Source organism: Pogona vitticeps, chromosome 2 (assembly GCF_051106095.1).
Source record: "Pogona vitticeps strain Pit_001003342236 chromosome 2, PviZW2.1, whole genome shotgun sequence".
In the NCBI taxonomy this organism is placed as follows: Eukaryota; Metazoa; Chordata; class Lepidosauria; order Squamata; family Agamidae; genus Pogona; species Pogona vitticeps.
Window position 1 is genome coordinate 34,797,329 of NC_135784.1, and position 19,792 is coordinate 34,817,120.

The window sequence follows — 19,792 nt, forward strand, 5'->3', positions numbered from 1 at the left end:
AAATCTGGCCATCTAGGAATATATACATTTAGAGACTTCTAAGTGAAGTCTTCTGCAGAATTCCTAGATGGCCAGATTTTCCTAACCTATTTCTACCAGACACTCATGATTTGTATCCTGTTACCTGCTTCTCCAGAATGTGTTTTCAGCGATGACACAGCCTTTAATATGTGTTTAGTATTTCTAAGTTCTGCAATGAAACAATGGCTTACAAAGAAGTCTGGATAAAAATGCCACAGTATATTATCTGTAGGTAACATCTTTTAAAGGGTTTGTGGGGTTTTGTTTTGTTTTTTGCACATTACACATACTGTACCTGCATCATAGGAATGTGAGGATTTTGCAAGCCTCGTCCCATTTCCATCCCAGCTCCTTCATTCAAACCACCAAGTCATACCTTCAAGTTTAAATTCAACAGGTTTATTAAACATGGTAGAAATATTTGCCCACTGTTTTATCTAACTTGGAACTTTTAAAACATCCGTCTGTAGGTGTTGAATATCCCTTCTTTAAAACGTTCATGTCCCCTCCTTGGCTTTTAACTGAACCTGAAAGAGGTAATGGCCAAAAGACACCGCAACCAACTCCATGCCTGGATCTAGCGGTGAAATAACCAATCTATATTCCGTTCCCAAACTTTCTTGCCCACAACGTTGCAGATTTGTGAGGGAAAGGCCTCCTCCTCCCAAGACTGATCCCAAGGGAAGTTAGGCATGCCCGGATTTCTCTGCTTTTTCTCTCTCTAAACGCTCTTCTTCCTTCTTGCCGTCTCTGCCGTTTCCCTTCAATAAGGCGGTTTCCACACCGCCTTCTCTTCTCCTCTCTCGTTCAGCCACTCCTCTCCATACACCTGAGCAGTGACCGACTCTCCTGCCCGTGGATCCTTTTTTTTTTAAATTATTTCTACCAAATCTTCTCTTCCTTCGCCCAGCAACTCCTCCTCAGCCACTCCCCCTTCTCACTTGCCGAAAAGGGTCCCATTCAAATCGGCCATCCCTGCCCTCAAGGCTGTCAAGGCAAGATTTCCTTCAGGTTTCGGGGTTGGAGGGGACCGGCGGCGGCGCGCAACCCATTCATTGGCTTCTCTTTCTCCCAAGGGACTACTGTAACTCCTCAGAAACCTGATTATTTACTACCATTTTTCAGCCTTTTTGACTCCAACTTCAAACTAAACTGTCAAGCCAGAGAGCCTCAAATGTATACATTGGCAAGCTGTAAAAAAAAACACACAGTGGTTGTACGCCTGTCCTTCGACGGCATCTCGGCCACATGAACCACAAATCTTACTGCAGGAAAAGAAAAGGGCAACCCGCCTCCACCGCCCAGAGAGCCACGGCGGGTCCACCGGAGGTGGGGTGGGGGAGGCGTTGGTGGGGAGGGAGCAGGGAATCGATCCAGACGGCTTAGCCTCCCAGTGAAATCGGAAATTTCATACCACTAATGACTGAAACAGATCCTGAAGCTGAGGCTCCAGTACTTTGGCCATCTCATGAGAAGACAAGAGTCCTTGGAAAAAACCTTGATGTTAGGAAGGTGTGAAGGCAAGAGGAGAAGGGGACGACCGAGGATGAGATGGCTGGACAGTGTCTGCGAAACAACCAACATGAACCTGACACAACTCCGGGAGGCAGTAGAAGACAGGAGGGCCTGGCGTGCTCTGGTCCATGGGGTCACGAAGAGTCGGACACGACTAAACGACTAAACACACACACACAATGACTGAAAGCCCGCTGTTTGTAAGTCATCAAATGGCGGAACGGCTTCCCTGAAAGAACAGGGAGCTTTATAACGATGCGCATCGCCTCGCAGTCTCCTTATGACCCGGTTGCCATGGGGACGCCCTGTGACGTCATAAAGTCCAAGTAGGGGAAAAATCGTGTGCGTGTGTTGTGTTCCCCCGTCAGGTGACGCCGCATTTATTCTTTATTTATTTGGCCTCCACTTCTTGCCGCACGCGCACTCTGTCGCCGCTTTTGCTTCCACGTCGTCACGTGGTTGCGTAGCGGTGCCGGCTTCCGGAAGTACGTCACGACCTGGGGCCTGGCTCCTCCTGAGTCCGCCCGCTCGCCTGGATTTGCGGTTCGAAACCACCACCACAACAAAAAAAAAACCGCGCGGGGGGTGGGAGCGGCCCGGGCGCGCGGGAGGGGGAAAGAGTGACCGCGGTGAGTGACCGCGCGGGCCGAGGAGCGCGAGGGCGGGGCCTGCCAGGGGGATGGGGGGCTCCGGAGTCCTTTGGGAAGGCGGGGCCTGGAGGGGGCGGGGCTTGGCCTGGCCTGGCCTGAGGCGCTTGCCGGGGAAACGCTGAGGGGCCTGCGTGCCTGCCCGCCGGCCTCTCTCTCTCTCTTTCTCTCTCTCTCTGTGGGACCGCTGGGGTTACTTAAGCGGGTGAGGTGCAGAGGCTCGAGCATTCCACACCTCGTGAGGTGTGTATTCCTTGTCCGCGCAGGCGCCGTCCCTGTGGGCCGTTGCCTCTCCCTTTCGCTCCTTCGCTCGCCGTCCTTCTGGCCCGGGAGTTGAGCGTCTGTCTCTGTGGGCACAACAAAAGGGAGCTCCGGGGGGGGGGCAGTTCGGGGGGGAGGGGGCTCCCGTCAGCGGGCTTCGGGCCTGGTCCGCCCCGTAGGGCAGCCTCGTCTCCTTCGCTTTCCCTCGGGGTGTTTTGTTTCCCCGAGCTCAGGCTCGGCTCTGCTCGGGCTGCCTCAGTTTCCTTCGAAGGTGGGCAGCGGGCAGATAAAAGGCCTTTGCCGAAAGCGCACCTTCCTTTATGTCGGCCAGCAGAGGCTGGAAGGACGGCCGGTGTCACCCGAGGAGCCTCTTGCAGAAGGCGGGGGAGGGAGGGATCAAGGGTGTGAGGCCGGAGACGTCCTTTTGCCTGGTTTTTACTTCGGGCGTTTGCCTCCCTAGGAGAAGAGGAAGAAGTGGCTGGGAATAAAACGGCCCTGTTCTCTTGGCTGCTCCTTCCCTAATAAAGGCCCCTGGAAGCAGGCGGGAGAGAGGGTGGTGGCCTGAGGTAAATGCCAGCTGGGGAAAAGCGGGGAGAGGCTCCCAAGGCTGAGCTTGGTTAGGTCAGGGTAATGAAAATAGCCAGGCGCAACCAACCACTTGGTCTCATTGTATGTGATGAACACAGACCCTTAACCAGAAGGCAGAGGAGGGTATGACAGCCCCTGGTGTGAGGTTTGTTTGGGGCATCTTAAACGAGACTTCAAGCTTCTGTTGAATTTGAATTGCTGAGCCTTCGGCTGGAAGGAGACACAGGGTGTTATCCTACAGCTTATACATTTAGTAATGCTTTCAGAGGCTGCCATTTTTGTTAGTCCTGGTGATAAATGCTACCCAATGGCAACTGATACCACATAAGCTATCATTCTTTACCTGTGTTTGTGAACAGGGCGGATTTGTTCAGATCAGATTGATATAAATTACAATTTAAATTTTTAAAAATTGAAGTTTTTGACAATTTAAATAACATCATTTAAAAAATATTAAATCATAATTTAAATCAGTTTTAAAAATCATTGATTTTTATCCACCATGTATGTGAATAAGCCTTATATGTTCTGTGGAACTTGCCTCTGAGCAAATAGACATAGGATTGCATTGTTCATATTGTGGGTTACGTATATCTTCTGGTGTAGCTTTTACAAAAAAAATCTAGAAAGGCAGCTAGTATTTCTAAGTTGCCATATGTTAACTATTGCTCTTAGCCAGTGTGGGCCTGGATAACACCTTTGTTTTTCATGGCAGGTAAAATTTATTGTTTTATCTGTACTTTTCTGAGTACCTTCTTTCAGACAATGATTTGTTGTCCTCATACTGGTATGAGTAATCAACATTAGCTTTGTGGTTTTTACGCTCTTCTGGCTTTCTTCAGTACTCATCCTGACAAATCTAAGACTTTATTTGTTAAAATTTTTAGTTTGTCTTTGTTCAGTCTTGAATTATCCCTCCCACCCCAAGTTCAGTTTTGGTTATGAGTGATTATTATATTTTCAAGTCTGGAAGAATATTTCATTTGGATAGCAACTGTTTGCATTTTTTGTTTCACTCTTCTTTTTTCTTCCCATAGCTGGTTGCCTAAGTAGTGTGCCAATGTTTACCACTTTGGCACTTTTGTGGCACAATGTCACTTTGATTTCATAGCCTCATATATGGAGAAATAATGTTCTAGCACCATTCAATTGTAATTTTATGTGCAGATGGAAGAGGGGTGATGGAAAAGGATCTTGAAAATAGAATAAAAATGCCCTCTGTGTACTGCAGAACTTGCATTTCTGTGTATAAAGTAGAAAAATAGACATTATCAGAAGGCAACATTCTCTTTTCTAAAAATTGTTCCAATTAGATGGTGCCAGGCTGGCTAAGTGGGCTGTAACTCTGAATACTCCCTTTTGAGGCATGGGAAGCAAGGTTTCATTGCCTATGTATCTAAAGGATCCTAAGGCTTCTAGATGTTAGACAGGTATTAATGGCAACCTTTCCCAATGGTGACTTTTCCCAGTCCTAGATGAGGCTTCAGGTCTTCCTTCAGGATGCGCCTCAGAACAGTGCTTCTTGGAGAAAAGCTTAGTACTTCTACTTAGTGAGAGATCAGCATCGATGGTTAAGAGCCAGCCATTAGTCCTTGGTTTCATGAGTAATGCTATAATCCTAAACCATGTGTTCACAGGTGGGGACAATATTTTGCATGATGTCAGGCTTCAATCTGTAATTTCCATTTATTGTCAGGCAGCAAAAGTTTTCTCTCTCTTCTGCATGATAGCTGCACTGTAGATGCTATTTTATCTCATGCACTTAGCCCTGAGTCATCGACTCCTTGCTTGGGAGTGGTTTGGGCATGTCAGCCCAAGCATATTGCTAAAGGAGCTGGCAGTGCTCTCCTGTGTAACCTAGAAGTAGATCTCTTGAGTGTCTTATTTTAGCTTGACTGAAGAACTATGCTGACTAATTTCTTCTTAGGGAAACTGAATTGGGCTTGGAGATTATGGCTAGGCAGTCTTAGAGCAGGAGGGGCCCTTAAGTGTTTAAGAAGTATTTTGAAATGTCAGTTCCAAACCATTGCTGATGTCCCCCCTTTACTGTTGTTAGCAGCCATAGGTACAGTATCTGGGTTTAATAGCTGTTTTAATTTCCCACAGTAACTGAGAGTTTATGCTTCAGTGGAGACACTGTTGACATGTTGAAAATGGTGGCTAGACCCACTATCATTTTCGAGGCTGCTGGTGTTGGTTGGCACTGCCAGAGAAGTCCAGCAGTGGATAAGGAGAAGGATCACCAAAGGACCATTTGCTGGGTGCTCCCCAAAACAGGAGCTGATCTGTCCCCACCCACTGTTTCCCAGGGTATTCTGTTCTGAGGCTCTCACTTCTCTTCCATGCCTCTTTTCTGACTGTTGTGGTTCCCAGAATCACTGTATGTTCAACCGTATTTGTGCCCATGGATTTTGCAGACCACTAGGCCCACCAGAAACAGAACACCAGAGTAGACCTTTGGCCTAGATGGGAGGGATAGAAATCTAATAAATAAATAAAAAATGTAGCTGCTTTAGTGAGAGAAGAGTCGTGGACAGTGACTCGGTTCATTGGCTGATATAGCTTGCAAGTCTGTCTTTGTGGAACAAGATAGGTGAGACTCATAATATTAGAAGGGACCAGCCTGGTTCAAACACCATCTGAGGTAGGATATCCAGTGCTTCTTTCTAGGAATATCTTTTATGGTCTGATTGGCTATCCTCTGCTCATATTATGCTGCTTGTGAGGGCACATATTCCAGGTACTGTATTTGTGCAGGAGCTTGCTATTTTGGCGGTGTACTTTCTGAACTTGTGTGACATTTGTAAGTAAGGATTGCCAGGTTTTATCTTCTCTTTAGTATGTGCCAAGAGTGCACTAATTAGTGGGTGAAGCTGTTTGGGGGGTGCTCCTTAGAGTTGAATTGGCAGAATATGAACTAGGAAAAAAAATTGAAATGTATAATCTTGGCTTCTTCATACGGCAGTCTAACCCTGTGTTTGGAACAGTTGCTGTGGCAGTGAAATTGAAAGTGGCATTTGGTAGCTAGGGACCTGAGTTGGCTGAGGCAGGACTTGTAGACATGCTCATTGTTTGCCTGAAGTGTAGCAGGAAGTCTGCCTTGCTCACCCCGGCTGCGACTGTCTCTGATTACTGCTTCAGAGAGTTACTTTTAAAATGTTTCAGCTGCAAGATATTAAATATTTAAGACACAGTGGATCTTTTTGATGCTCAACACTCAAATTGTCAAGCAGTGAAAAGGCGTTGGTAGAACTGTGGAGGTACCAGGTAGTTTCTCTAACTTAAGATGACATTTTACTGGCCTTTGGTCCTATCACGAAAAATATATTGGTTTCTGAAGCAGCACCATTCTGCATGGAAACGAACAGTCTTGTAAACTGTTCTGACAGTGACTAGTAATGAAAAGGAATTGAATAACAGCACTCCAGTTTTGATAGGCTTAGATACCCATTTACACTCCTAGATCTTCACCACATCTATCAGATCTATTCTCCTCTTGGTCAAGGGAAGCCTTTGGAAGCTTCAGGATTTGCCCGGATGGGGCTTTGCCAAATCACTACCACCAGGATAGGGACCACCAGCAGTGATCCAGTGGGGCTTTTTCCACTGTTCAAACCTCAGCCTTTTCCCTAGGCTCCCAAATACTTTCTCATGGCAAAAAGGAGCTCTAGGAAGCTTAAGAAACTGAAATGAGGACAGGAAGTTTTTGATTCATTTAAATTAAATATTACTGTCATGGATGATGATGATGATCTGACTCTGTAGCATTAACTTTATGCCAACAGGATTTTTGGCCATTCTTTTTGGTTTGTTTGTCATGTGTGGTGCTCAGATTGCAGGATTATTTTGTTTTTTATCTTCCAGTGTTTTTAACACTTTTGCTAGGACAGAGCTGTTTTCCCTTCCTCTGTTGCCACATTTACCTAATGTCTTCTTCATGTGTCCCCCCAGGTATTTGTTCCTTGCCAGAGAGATTGACCACAAAGAGTCGCCAAGATAGCTGGCTCGGGAAGAAAACGTCGCACCCCTGACCCAGACTCCGTCACTGACCCCGGCGGGCCGTTTGTCTCATCCAAACGGCTGAAAATGTCCAGTAGTGCCAGTGTCCCTGGTCAGAGACGAACAGCACGGGCAGTGGATGATGCCGCCAATAAGAAGAAGCAGAAGGACCGAGCCAATCAGGAAAGTAAAGAAGGCGAGAGGCCAGCTGGCAGTGACTCAAAGAAAGGTAGGGCTTTATGCTGTAGGTTATCCATCAGCACAAGCACAAAGCTGAGAGCCATCTGTAGTGGACTGATTCTAGCAAAGCCAGCAGGGTTTCTGAATCACAGCCCAGAAAATCCCAACTTATTTGTTAAGTAAGAAAAATACTTCTGAACTCCGGAAAATACGTTTTTCTTGTACACATACAGTATGATACTGTTGTCCAAGAATTTCACTGTGATACGTGCTCTCTTTCAAAGAGTTTGCAGTCGGGTTAAATACATAAGACTATATTTTACTCTGGATTAATTAATCAGAGATGATATTTGCTGTTAAGTCTCTTATGGCCCATGGTGACCCTGTGAATGAGTGACCTTCAGAATGTCTTGCAAACTCCTTTAAACTCTTACAAACTTGAGACTGTGGCTTCATTTATTGAGCCACAAACAGAACAACTACCATATTTTGCTACATAGAAGTATTGATGATTTGCCCCACATACAACTCAGCAAACACAAATTATGCCAATTTTCACCCACTCATAAAATTCTGAACACAAAAAGATGTTTCATGTTATCTGAATTTTAAAAATGCATCCCTTGTATGATGAATTAGACAGTGCTTCCCAGCCTTGTGTCCTCTGATGTTCTTGGACTACAGCTCTCAGAAACCTTGGCCAGCAAAGATGGTGAAGACGTCTTGGAGTTTTAGTCCAAGAACATCTGGGAACCCAAGATTGGGAACCACCAGGCTAGATTAAAGGTGGAAGCAGGACTAACAGCAAATATGTGAGTAGAGGGATTAAATTTTGCACCAGTAATGGTTTTTCTGCAGATATTTGGAATAGAGTTTGAAAAGGGGACTAGGTGGCTTTGGCAAATAGAAAAAGGACAGTGGTTCTAGAAATATAGAAGATCATAGCAGAAGACTGAGGAGAAACAAAGATGGCTCACAACAGATGAAGATTTATGGAGTAGAAAGGAAAAATGATCCCTATGCTATGACGGTGCTATAAATTAGTCAGAAAGGACTTAGTTCATAGGCCTAAAGAGAGGGATGTCCATTAGAGACTATATATATTATCGTATATATTCGCAGAAGGAAGGTGGTTAGATTAGTGTGTCACCCTGCTAGCATTAGACTGGCAGATTTCTCACTGTCAGTGGCAGAGATAGACAGAGGTGTGGAACTGGAATTCAACCAAGAAGGAGGGAGAAGGGCAGTAGGGAAATAGTGAGGCATAGCTTGGAAAGGAGTAAGCAACAAAAGTTACCTTGAGTTCTGTTGGCACAGGATGAATCATCCAACATGCAGAATGGATACATTTAGAATCACATTAGGATAAAGAGGGAGAAACAGAGTAAAATGCAGACTTATCTTGTTCCGTAGTAATGGTAGGAAATTTAACTTTCTGGTTGGTTTTGAGTATTTGGAAACACATAGTGGACCGAATTCTCTTGGCGGTCCATAAGCTTTTGGTCACAAACCAGAAAAGAACAGACACCCACCTGGATCTGATAAATGCAGAAGTATTAACTCTTGACAGTGGTAGAGAGACTAAATGGCTAGCTTACTAAAGGAGAATTTGGATCAAATGTACTGAAAGCAGGATTTCTCTTTGTACTTGGATACATGTCAGGGAAATAAGTAGGAGGATAAGCAAAGAACTGCAGGGTAGGAGCCAAGGAAGAGAAGCTGAAGTTAAAGGCATGTCAAGTTCGATTCCTACCAAGGTTCTACATTGGTCATGGTTTTCTAAATTGACAGGGACTGTGGCTTGGTAGATGGAAAGTTTTTGCATTTGTTTAGAGTTCTCAGACTTCACAGTTCTCAGAACAATTTCTCTGATAAAGTTACAGCAGAGAGCAACACAGTTCAGTGAGCTACAAATCACACAAGACTCAGTCATGGACTTTTTCAAACAGTAAGTTATATATATAAAGCAGAAATGGACAGCCTTTTTTCTCTTGAGAGCCCTGTTGACTCAGGAGTAATGTATCAGGAGTTGCATTCTGCTTATGGGCAGAATCTGAGCTGTCACACTCTTTCTCTATCAATTTTATTGCCATCCCACACTTGCTTCATCCACTTAAATCTATCACGTTGCAGCTATCCATTCCTTCTCCTTCACTTATCCACACAAGTGCATGTGATCACACAAGAAGTACCTTCCTCCTCTTCAACAGAGATGCTATTCTTACTACAGTATATGGAAATAATTAAGCTGATATACTGAAGTATCTATCCGGAGGTTTAGGGATGTATCCTCTAACCCATTCCTATACATGTACATATGCTATTCATTCAGTGCTCTTGGGACTCCAATCTTTCTCTGCTAAACTTGTAATGCCAGCTTTACTTGAAACTGCTTATTAAACCAAGAGATCACTCTTCTCTAACCATCCACTGGAAATACTTTTCTGCTTCTCAGCCTTCTTACCTCTTGGGAGTTTTGCCTAATGTCTTTTTGGGTAACCCACCTTCTTTGTAAACAGTTACTGTATGTAGTTTCTAACTTAAATTAAATCACCCTCATTACTTTCTCATGTACAAAAGGCTCATTCCAGTGTGCTTCCCCTCTCAGTCTCTGTTTGCTCAGTATCTGTTTTTCCAGCTCGTTCGCTGGGGACTGTTTCCCCCTCAGGCCTTCTATCTTCAGCCTGATCTTTAGATGGCCAATATGTGAGTTCTTTGTGTACCTGTGTCCTACCCTTCTCATAATGATGTCCAGATTCCCCTTGTCTTGCTAGTTGATTATTTAGGTAATAGTTTCTTTAAATAACCACTGGAATATTCTTTATAACCTTCACTACTCTTCTCTTTTCAACTTTTGTTGTCACCCTCCTTTAGTTGCCCCATATGTGTGTATTTGCTCCTTGGAACTCCATCCACATAGCCAGCCCTGATGTATTGAGCTCTACACTGTTAATCTTGGGATATTTTAGTACGGTTTTATTAAATAATAGTATCCAAATGTGTTATTTATCTCCAGGCTTTGAATTCATTTGGCACCACTCTTCACTCTCTGCCTCTTTTCTCCTCTTTCAAATTCCCAACTCTTTTATTAAGAATCACCCTCTACCTCTTGGGTAACCCCAGCATTCTTGGATTGCAGCTCCCAAAACCCCTGGCTAGAACAGCTGGTGGTGAAGGGTTCTGGGAATTGCAGTCCAAGAACACCTGCGTTACCCAAGGTTGGGAACCAGTGCTTTACCTCAGTAGTCCACAGTCTTGGGCCTCCAGATGTTCTTGGACTTCAACTCACAGAAATACTGTCCAGCAGAGGTGGTGGTGAAGGCTTGATCTCTTAAACCCACAGATGCTCCCAAACCTTAACCAACCCTAACCACTCCCCTAGTTTCTCCTGGCTAATCAGAACCATTCATACCATCATTCCATGCTCCTCACTCTCCTCATCCCATCACATACTGTACCAAACCAATTTATTTCAGAACAATATATTTCAAAACCTTTATCATATAAGCAATATGTTTAAACTTAATTGGGCATCACAACAGATGAATATAGTCTGCTTCTTTTCCTGTCACATATACCACTTTGCCTACTCTCTCTGTAAACCCAGAATTTATAATTATGCAATGAAGAAACTGCAGAGGTAGAGGTTATGATTGGGCTCCAGCACTGTGCTGAGCTATTTGAAGACATTTACTGCTCACCTCACTGCCCCAAGATCATTTATCCTGTCTCAAAGTTGACAGAGACTATAGTTTTCAAGGGCTGCCATTTCTTCTCCCAGTCCTTTGTACATCTGATGCAGGCCCTCTTTTATATGCGGTGCAAACCTTGGAAAACTTTTTTTAAATTATAGCTCCCCAGCTCACATGGTGACTTTCTGCACTTTTTAGAGGTTCTAGAAATTGTGTTTTTAAAAAGTCACTTTCCCAAGCTGCAATCCTGTATGTAGTGACCAAGGGACAAGGAAACACCATTTGCTCTAATTCCTTAAGGAGTTGAAGTAATGATCTGATAAATCAAGTAAGCTTTGCTTGTCTTGTTCTCTTCCAAAATGTTTTACTGCCTATTGTTCATGATGTGTAGCTGTCTTATCCAGGCAACTCAGGTAGTTCTGTAGCAACATGCCATTTAAAATTACATAATTTTTAGAGGGTCTTTTCCAAAATGAGCAGAAGAGCAGCTGCTCAGATGGCTCATGGCAAAGCAACACACTTTTTCTGTGTTTCTTTGATCACTAGAGCTTTTCCCTGGCCTGGAGCTGATAGAGCCCATTTGGCAGAGGGAGTCTGAGGAGGGTAAGTCAAAAGGGATGACGGTGCATGAGTAAATTGGACAAGTATTGAGCTACCCAGTCTGTTCTCACCATGTATCATCTCACTATTTGTGACCTTTTCTGCCATCTTTGGACCCGAGGATTGCTTTCCTAACGAGCAGTCAAGTAAATTATAGAAATCAGACAGTCTCACATGCTGTAGAAATAGTGTGACTGAGAAGCAGGCTCTTTATTTTCTTTATGAAGAATGTCACATTCTTTATAAAGAAGAAGGTTCTGTGGCAGCTTCAGTAGGGATGGGCTGACCCTGTTTTTGGCTCTTTGAATCATGGAAAGGATGTGTTAAACTAAAGCTTGGAAATGTTCCTTTTTTCGACTATGTACTTCCCAGAATACCCAAGTGAGTATGACAGTTTTCCAGTCTCTGGCTAAGACTGACCCTTTGTCAGCATATGGGACCAGGGCATCAGAACTGTGTCTTTTCTTATGGAATAGATGGGTATTCAGGGATATCTCTTCCTGTTTGAAGCTTTGGATTGAAGAGATCCCAAGAATATTTGTGTTGGATCATGTCACTGATCCATCGATCTTAGCTGACTATTGCCATATTAAATGTCTTCAGGCAGAGTCCAAAGGTGAGACATGCTGGGGACATCCATTGCACCTTATTTATTAATCTCCACCAATTGCTACTGAGTATATAATACAGTATTTAGAATTAATATAGCAGTTTAAACCCTGGTTCACATGCATGAGTTCCATAAATCTTTTAACAGTCATGTATAGTTGGATTACATCCAGGATGCAAATGTGGTGCTGAGAGGCTTGCCTGTAGGTCACATGATAAGTTTATTGTGTGAGGTGAGAGATTCTTTCAAGTGGGATCTTTTCACTCACATCTTACAGTTAGCCACTGCACTGCAACCATTCTGACATACTTGATTAACACACACTTTCCAGAATTGTTTCTTTTTTTTTCTGCAATGGCTAACAGTTTGTGCTAGTTACCATGCTAACATTTATTGTGGCAGCGACTCCCATGTGTTGGTTGCACTGTGTGTCAAAAGAAGTAATCTTATTTGCACTTTGTTATTAACTAATCCATGCTCTGTTTTTACATCCTTCTGTATGAATTGAGAAGCTTGCCATTTGCATCTGCAAGTGAGAGACTGACATTTTATCACTTTTGTTTCCTAGACTTGCTACTGGACTGGAAGCAGAATGCTGATGAAATTATTGTAAGGCTGAGCTTGGGCAGTAAGGTCCTGAAAGCCGAAGAAGTAAATACGTCTTTCACAGACACCAGTTGTGTTGTCAAATTACCTGGTATGTGATGCAACTCCCCCCCCCCCGGCTCTCAGCATTTCAAATTAGGGGAATGAGCTTCTCCATATTTTACAGAAGCTTCCTTTGTTCAGTTTCTGGGGATGAGGAATAGAAATCAACCTTTCTAAAATAAAACTCAAAGCAGAATGGAAGAGAATGGAGAGAATCAGGTCAGAATTGAAGCAACAAAAACTAGTAAAGTTGAACATGGAGCCTTGTCAGGAGAAAGGAGGACAATTACTTACCTTTCTGTGGAAAGAAAGCATGAATAGTAGACATTTTGTATTCTCTGGGTGGTTTATAATTTAATAATGCTGGTAACATGTTGCCCCCAGCAAGCTGGGTACTCATTTTCCAATCTCAGAAGGATGGAAGGTTGAGTGAACCTCAAGCCGGCTATCTGGGATTGAACACAGGTCATGAGCAGAGTTTTGGCAGCAGTACTTCAGTTTAACCACTGCACCATGAGACTTCTCATGAAACTCCACACTTCAGAGGACACCTTCCCCCAAAAGTTACTTGCAAATTGTAAATACCATTTGTTGAAGAACTGGAGGTGTGGTCTTGGACTTGATTTCTTCTGATAGATTTCCAGTAGGCAGCTGAGTGGCCGCAATGGAAATGAAGATAAAGGTTCCCCTTGACAATTTTTGTCCAGTCGTGTTCGACTCTAGGGGGCAGTGCTCATCCCCGTTTTCAAGCCATAGAGCCAGCGTTTGTCCGAAGACAATCTTCCGTGGTCACATGGCCAGTGTGACTTAGACATGGAATGCTGTTACCTTCCCACCAAGGTGGTCCCTATTGATCTACTTGCATTTGCATGCTTTCGAACCGCTAGGTTGGTGGGAGCTGGGACAAGCAACGGGAGCTCACTCCGTCGCGTGGATTCGATCTTACGACTGCTTGGTCTTCTGACCCTGCAGCACAGGCTTCTGCGGTTTAGCTCGCAGCGCCACCACGTCCCTGGACTAAAGAGGATTTGGTTTGAATCAACAGAACTCATATTATGTATGAGACATAATGTGTCACTGAACCAAATCCATGTATGGATTTATTCTTAATACAAATATTTCAGCATTAATGTTTGTCACCTGTCGTGACATGAGAAGAGGACTGTCCTAGTTATGTCAGTAGAAGTACTGGCGCCGACGCTGATCACATTTCGGTGCCAGCTCAAAAACTTCCTGTTCCAGAAGGCTTTTAACTGAAATAATATCAGCTCTGGGTCTGATGGCAACTTTTAGAATATATATTTTTATTTGCATTTTAATTATTTTGCCCTTTTATTTTGCCTTTTTATTGTATTTTAAATGCTGCAAGCCGCCCAGAGAACTTCGGGTGGAGTGGGCAGCATATAAATTCAATAAATAAATAAATAAATAAATAAATAAATAAATATAAGTTAAATAAATAAATAAATCAAATAGAAGTAGGTTTTTGGTTGAGCTGTGGAACAGTAAGAGCATTGCAGACATGTAAAGTTGTTTTCCTGCATTGTATCAGGCCATATAGCCCTGCATTATCTATAATAATTTTCAGTGGCCTTTCCAAGCTGTTAGGCCAGTTTTTTTACCAGTCCAGATCCATTCATTCAAGATTCTACGTATTGCATGGTGCCTTTTGTAGCTGTGCATATGCACCACTATGTTTTGCCCTTCAGTTTACTGTGCGAGGGAGGAAAAGCCACAGTGGTGTATCCCTGAGAGTTTTCTATTGCCTCTCTCCCTCTGCAGATGGCCGCCAGTGGAACTGCCAGTTCTATGAGGAAGTTGAGAGCTCTTGCACCAAAGTACAGTACAAAAAGGGAAACATCTTACAACTGGTGCTGCAGAAGAAGATCCCTTTGCACAACTGGGCTTCCCTCTTAGTAAGATTCAGCCTTCTCTTCACTCTGTCTGTCTCATGTCTTTATGAGCGTCCTTTTATTCCTTTGTTTGGTCTTTCACAAGATCCTGATTCCTGGTAAGAATAGAAGGTGGGCTATCTTCTCTCATTATTACTGGCCCTTCCATTTTCAAGTACCGTGGTGCCTCGCTTGACGAGGATAATCCGTTCCAGCAAAATCACTGTAGAATGAAATCCTCGTCAAGCGAAATGAAAAAGCCCATTGAAATGCATTGAAAACGGGTTCAGTGAGTTCCAGTGGGCGAAATACCTCAGCGTCCAGCGAAGATCCTCCATAGGGCGGCCATTTTCTAGTGCCTGTAATGCGAGGAATCCGTCCTAAAACACAGCAGGGAGCCATTTTGCACAACAAGCGTCCATTTTGAAGACCTGATGATCAGCTGTAAAGATAGTCATTAAGCGAAAAATCGGTTCCCGAAGCAGGGAACTGATCGTCGTAAAGCGGTTTTTCCCTATTAAAACATCGTTTTGCGATCGCAAAAGCGATTGCAAAAACTTCATTGTAAAGCAATTTCCTCGTCTAATGAGGTAATCGTCAAGCAGGGCACCACTGTATGTCAGTGATTTATTGAAAGAAAGTTTTATCCATTGCAGCCCAGAGCAAACAGTTTTACCTCTTCACCCAGTTTTGGTATACATTTATTTCTTGTAGGCAATTACAGTAAATTTGTTAAGCTCAGTTATCCAAAGAAACTTGTTTCTTTTTGTAACTTACTATAATTATTTTGAATTTGGTTTATTGCTGTTCTTCCAGACGCGCTCCAAGGATGGCTCAAGGGAGCAGACCAAGAAGGCTGTGTGTAAGGAGAATGGCAAAGATAAACCATCTTCTGTGGAGGACATAACTGAGACTCTCCAGCCGTGTAGTACTGTGGAGCCATCCAAGGGCAAACGAGAACCCTCAAACCCAAAGCGAGCTCCTGGGAGGAATGAAACCACAGGAGGGAAGAACCCAGCTAGTCCTGGTCTGCCAGCTGGTCCCAGCGCAAAAAGGGCAGTGTGTGTCAAGGCCAGCCTCTTGAAAGAAGAAGGGAACCGCAGCCCCGTGCTCTGTAGGGAACTTGATAGCCAGAGGACTGGCCTAGGAGCCCAGGGAGGTGTCACATTGGGGCTGAAGGTGAGGAGAAATAGAGGAAGTGTGTGTATGGGGGGGGGGTGTTTTTTGATCCAAGGTTTGAGTCTTATGGTTTGCTCTTTACCTAAAGTACAGTAGGCCATGTCATTATTGTGTCACATGACTTAGGATCAAAGGAAGAACTCGGGGTTCATGGTCTACTCTCAGAAAAGAAGGGCTGGGTGTTTGTAAAGAACAGAGACTTATGCCTACAAGAGGAAAAAAACTGAAAGTAGAAAATTGAATAGTTGAATTTGTGTGTCAAATTAACCTCACAAATCCAGTGTTTCTCATTCAGAACATTGGCATGTCAATACATCCATCCTAATGTCCACATCAGGTAAATGCTGCAGCATTCACTATCCATCTAATTCTCTTTATAGCAGTCGTCCCCAACCTTTTTGCCTCAACAGACCAGTTTAGCATGGAGGTGTGCGTGCATGGGAGGGCTATGCATGCATCTGCGGGGTTGTGGGGGGAGATTTGTCTCCACAGACTGAGATCAGTCCGCAGACCGGGGGTTGGGGACTCCTGCTTTATAGCACATCATTAATGGTTTGGAAGAGCTGAAATGAAACAAGGTTTAGTATTGTTAACCTCTACAGATAAGGGTTGAGTGTAGTGTAGTGGCTAGAATGATGGACTAAGACTCAGGAGACCTGGGTTCAAATCCTCACTTGGCCATGGAAACTCACTGTAGTGTGTGTGGCATTGGTAAAACCATTTTTAAAATCTCATGCACCTTGAGATTTGTATTGGTAGAAGTTGGGCGCAACTTGACAATACATAACAATACATAACAAAACACATCTACAAGCAGTAGATCTGCTGTGCTGTCTTCTATAATTCTTACTAGTCCAGTCTACCTGGTCTATATTTAGAGGAAGGAAATCTTACTGTAACTGTGTGAACCACTGGATAACTCAGTGGCTTAGGTTTCTGGCTGCAGAGCCAGAAGCTGGGAATTCAGCTCCCCCCACTGTGCCTCATTGAGAGGGACTGGACTCAGTGATCCATAGGGTCTCTTCCAGCTCTGCAGTTCAGAGGTCGTGGTTGTAGTGGTGGTTATTCAAAAACACCAGGCACGGTCAATCAAAATTATGAAAACATTGACTAGTGTTATATAACAGATACAAGTTTTAACAAAAAAAACTAAGTATCTGTTAAATATCAGCACAGTATGTATGCTGTTCCTAATATTGCCGTTTTTTTTTTTTTTTTTTTTTTTTTTTTTTTTTTTTTTTTTTGCTTGCAACTTGGTGTTATTTCTGAGATCTGCAACTGCTTGGTTTGCTGCCACTGCAGCAGCAGCAGCAGCACTAGCACTGAAAGGCAGCACCGGTGTAGGATCTTTTCATAAACAGCAGTGATATTCAAACTGACTCTTTAATTGGTGTTAGGCAAACAGTGACAGTGTTAAACTATTTCTGAATGTTTTATAGCTTGAAATCCCTATGAAGAACAAGTTCAAAAAGCAACAACAGATAGTGCTGCAAAATGGGACTTGACACTAGAAAGATCCTCCGTCACCTGCTGGGAAAGAGCAAAGAACAAGCATGGATAGCACTGTCATTAAATGAAGTGGCTTGATTAAAACTGAAAGGACATTTGATTGTCAGTGTGCACAGAGCAAAAGGGAAATCTGATGCTGCTCTGCATGTGTAATTGGAACACATAATTTGACAAGTATGACTGGAGCTGGTCTTGAAACCAGTAACCAGTAATGGAGTTTTCAAATATTGCAGTGCTTGGTGTGAGCAAGCTGAAGTGGACCAGAATAGAACAGTTCCAGGCAGGCAGACTCATAAAGAATTGTGTCACTTTAATAATGACACTGTAACACAAGCAGTAAAGGGCTATAATGTAACTCTGCCTATGTTGTTGACAAATAAATTGAAAGTTTTTACTGTATGTAGGTGTCCAGGAGGAAATTGATCATAATCACGGGTGATTGGAATAGAAAAGTACAAAATAAAGTAGATCCGAACATTTTTGGAGCCTTTGGCGTAAGGGTCAGAAATGAAACAACACAGCTTTTTCTTCGTGGTAATTAGAGCTACTGTAAAATCACCCACAGCTAGTTTTATGCCCTATTAATATTGTTTAGTTTTGAGAACATGAATTTTATTTGTTTCTTGCACGTTTAATAGCTCTCCCACCTGAAATATTCTGTTGTCTTCTTGCCGGAAGGAATACAAAGGAAGTAGCTGAGACGTGACTTTATCTGTAGGAACTTCATGGGAAGCTGGCTTGGGCCCCACTGCCTCATTTTTTTCTAGTTACTGTGAGGAATTTTGATTTAGTCCAAAGCATTGTTATCTTTCTGGAACAGAGGAACTCTAGTAGAACAGTGGTTAAGAGAGTTATACCAGATTCTCCTCTGACAGTGGTTTCTTATCTTTAATGGTACTGTGAAACAGAATATGTCTAAATATCTTAGTTTTATCATTGCCGCTGCCCTTGAGCTTCCATTGCTAAATGGGGATTTGTATCCAGGTGTCCTGAAACTGAATACAGTAGTCTGTTTACTGTATCCTAGTGGTTCCCAATCTTGGTTAACTCAGGTGTCCTGGACTGCACCTCCCTGAAATCCTGGCAAGCACAGCTGGTAGTGAAGGCTTCTGGGCACTGCAGTCCAAGAACACCTGGGTTATCCAAGGTTGGGAACTACTGTTCTACCCATTGCACCATACTGTCTCTCACTACTGTTTTATCACAGCTTTTTTTTAAGTGACCATAGATTAGGAGTTTTCGTATTGAAGGCTCACGATGGCAGAGTGAAACATTTTGCAGTGGCTGTCTCAGTGTCTGATTATGCCTTTTGTTCTTCTCTCTGGATTGCTAGGCTGATAGACTGCAGAGGGAGTCAATGCCAATGGGAATGCCGCTGCCTGCCGCCCCTGCAGATCCATTGCCTCCTGAGTCTGGGCCCTGCCCAGAGAAGAGGATATCACAGGCCGCCGGTTCCTCTGAGGATGCACAGGGACCAGAAGCGGTATCTACCTTCTGCAAAAGTCTTTCTTCTTCCTTGCCTTCTGATGACGCTCAGAAGACAGACTGGTCCAGGGAGGAGGAGGCTCTTGAGGCTGTTGCTAATGGTGAGGAAGGTTGTGGAGCTCTCCCATTTTTAGGTGGGGGAATAAAACTCAGATCCACAGAACTCTACTACTGGACGCCAAGGTTCATAGAGACCAGGTCCTTGTTTGACTCTCTGTTTAATAATCAGTGTAGATTGGCCTAGGAAATACGATTTTTTTTTTTAAGATAGTTTCCTGTATTCCAAAGCATATACTTATACTTGACAATATTTGAGCAACAGGAGAGATTGTATATGGTGGAAAAATGACAGTTGCTTACTGTTTGGAAGAAACAATACTGACCTAAATGGCATGTGTGTAACGTTTATATCCATATTATACTGGGGACGGAGAGTAGCAGAGGCATAGTTTCTAGCATTGAGAGGGTCAGATCAGTGTTCTGGATAGTTCTTTGGATCTGTGCACCGTTAGCGAAAGTATATCTTATGTGGGTCTGTTTAATTTGCATAACGTGTACAGTTTTTAGAGTTAAGCTTTTGCTACAGAATTGTAGTACTTAAGAGCTCCCTCCTTAGTGCTGTGTTCCATCCTCTTTGTTAAATGGCCCTTAGAGAGAATCTCTTGAAAATGGGTCAGTGGAGATTCTGGTTCTTTGCCACGTTTCCTGCCTTGGCCAATGTTGTCGGGAGTACTTCAGAGCCCCTATGGAGGGTGTCCCTCTGCTCTTATTATTGTTCTTTGCTTTTTCCCTTGTAGAACCAGAGCCCATTGTGAATCTCACATTTGTGAAGAATGATTCCTATGAGAAAGGGAACGATTCTATGGTGGTGCATGTTTATGTGAAGGAAATTCAGAAGGAGATGTCCAAGGTGCTTTTTCGGGAGCAAGACTTCACCCTAATGTTCCAGACAAGGTATGATGACTT

General features: G+C 43.5%; 1 protein-coding gene across 10 annotated transcripts in view; it reads left to right on the forward strand.

Moving 5' to 3' along the window:
• The first annotated feature begins 2,029 nt into the window (after positions 1-2,029).
• USP19 (ubiquitin specific peptidase 19) overlaps positions 2,030-19,792 on the forward strand; it is a 39,618-nt gene continuing 21,855 nt past the window's right edge. For 4 of the 10 annotated variants that reach the window (XM_020795403.3, XM_020795402.3, XM_020795397.3 and 1 more), the window contains exons 1-7: positions 2,262-2,426; positions 6,984-7,260; positions 12,682-12,810; positions 14,544-14,677; positions 15,470-15,832; positions 18,675-18,927; positions 19,624-19,780. In XM_020795403.3, the coding sequence (XP_020651062.3) occupies positions 7,119-7,260; positions 12,682-12,810; positions 14,544-14,677; positions 15,470-15,832; positions 18,675-18,927; positions 19,624-19,780 (1,178 nt within the window). In that variant the 5' untranslated portion in view covers positions 2,262-2,426; positions 6,984-7,118. Of the gene's footprint in view, positions 2,166-2,261; positions 2,427-6,983; positions 7,261-11,449; positions 11,507-12,681; positions 12,811-14,543; positions 14,678-15,469; positions 15,833-18,674; positions 18,928-19,623; positions 19,781-19,792 lie in introns of those variants that run through there. The other 6 variants (XM_078388799.1, XM_072989290.2, XM_078388796.1 and 3 more) reach the window with 4 other exon arrangements.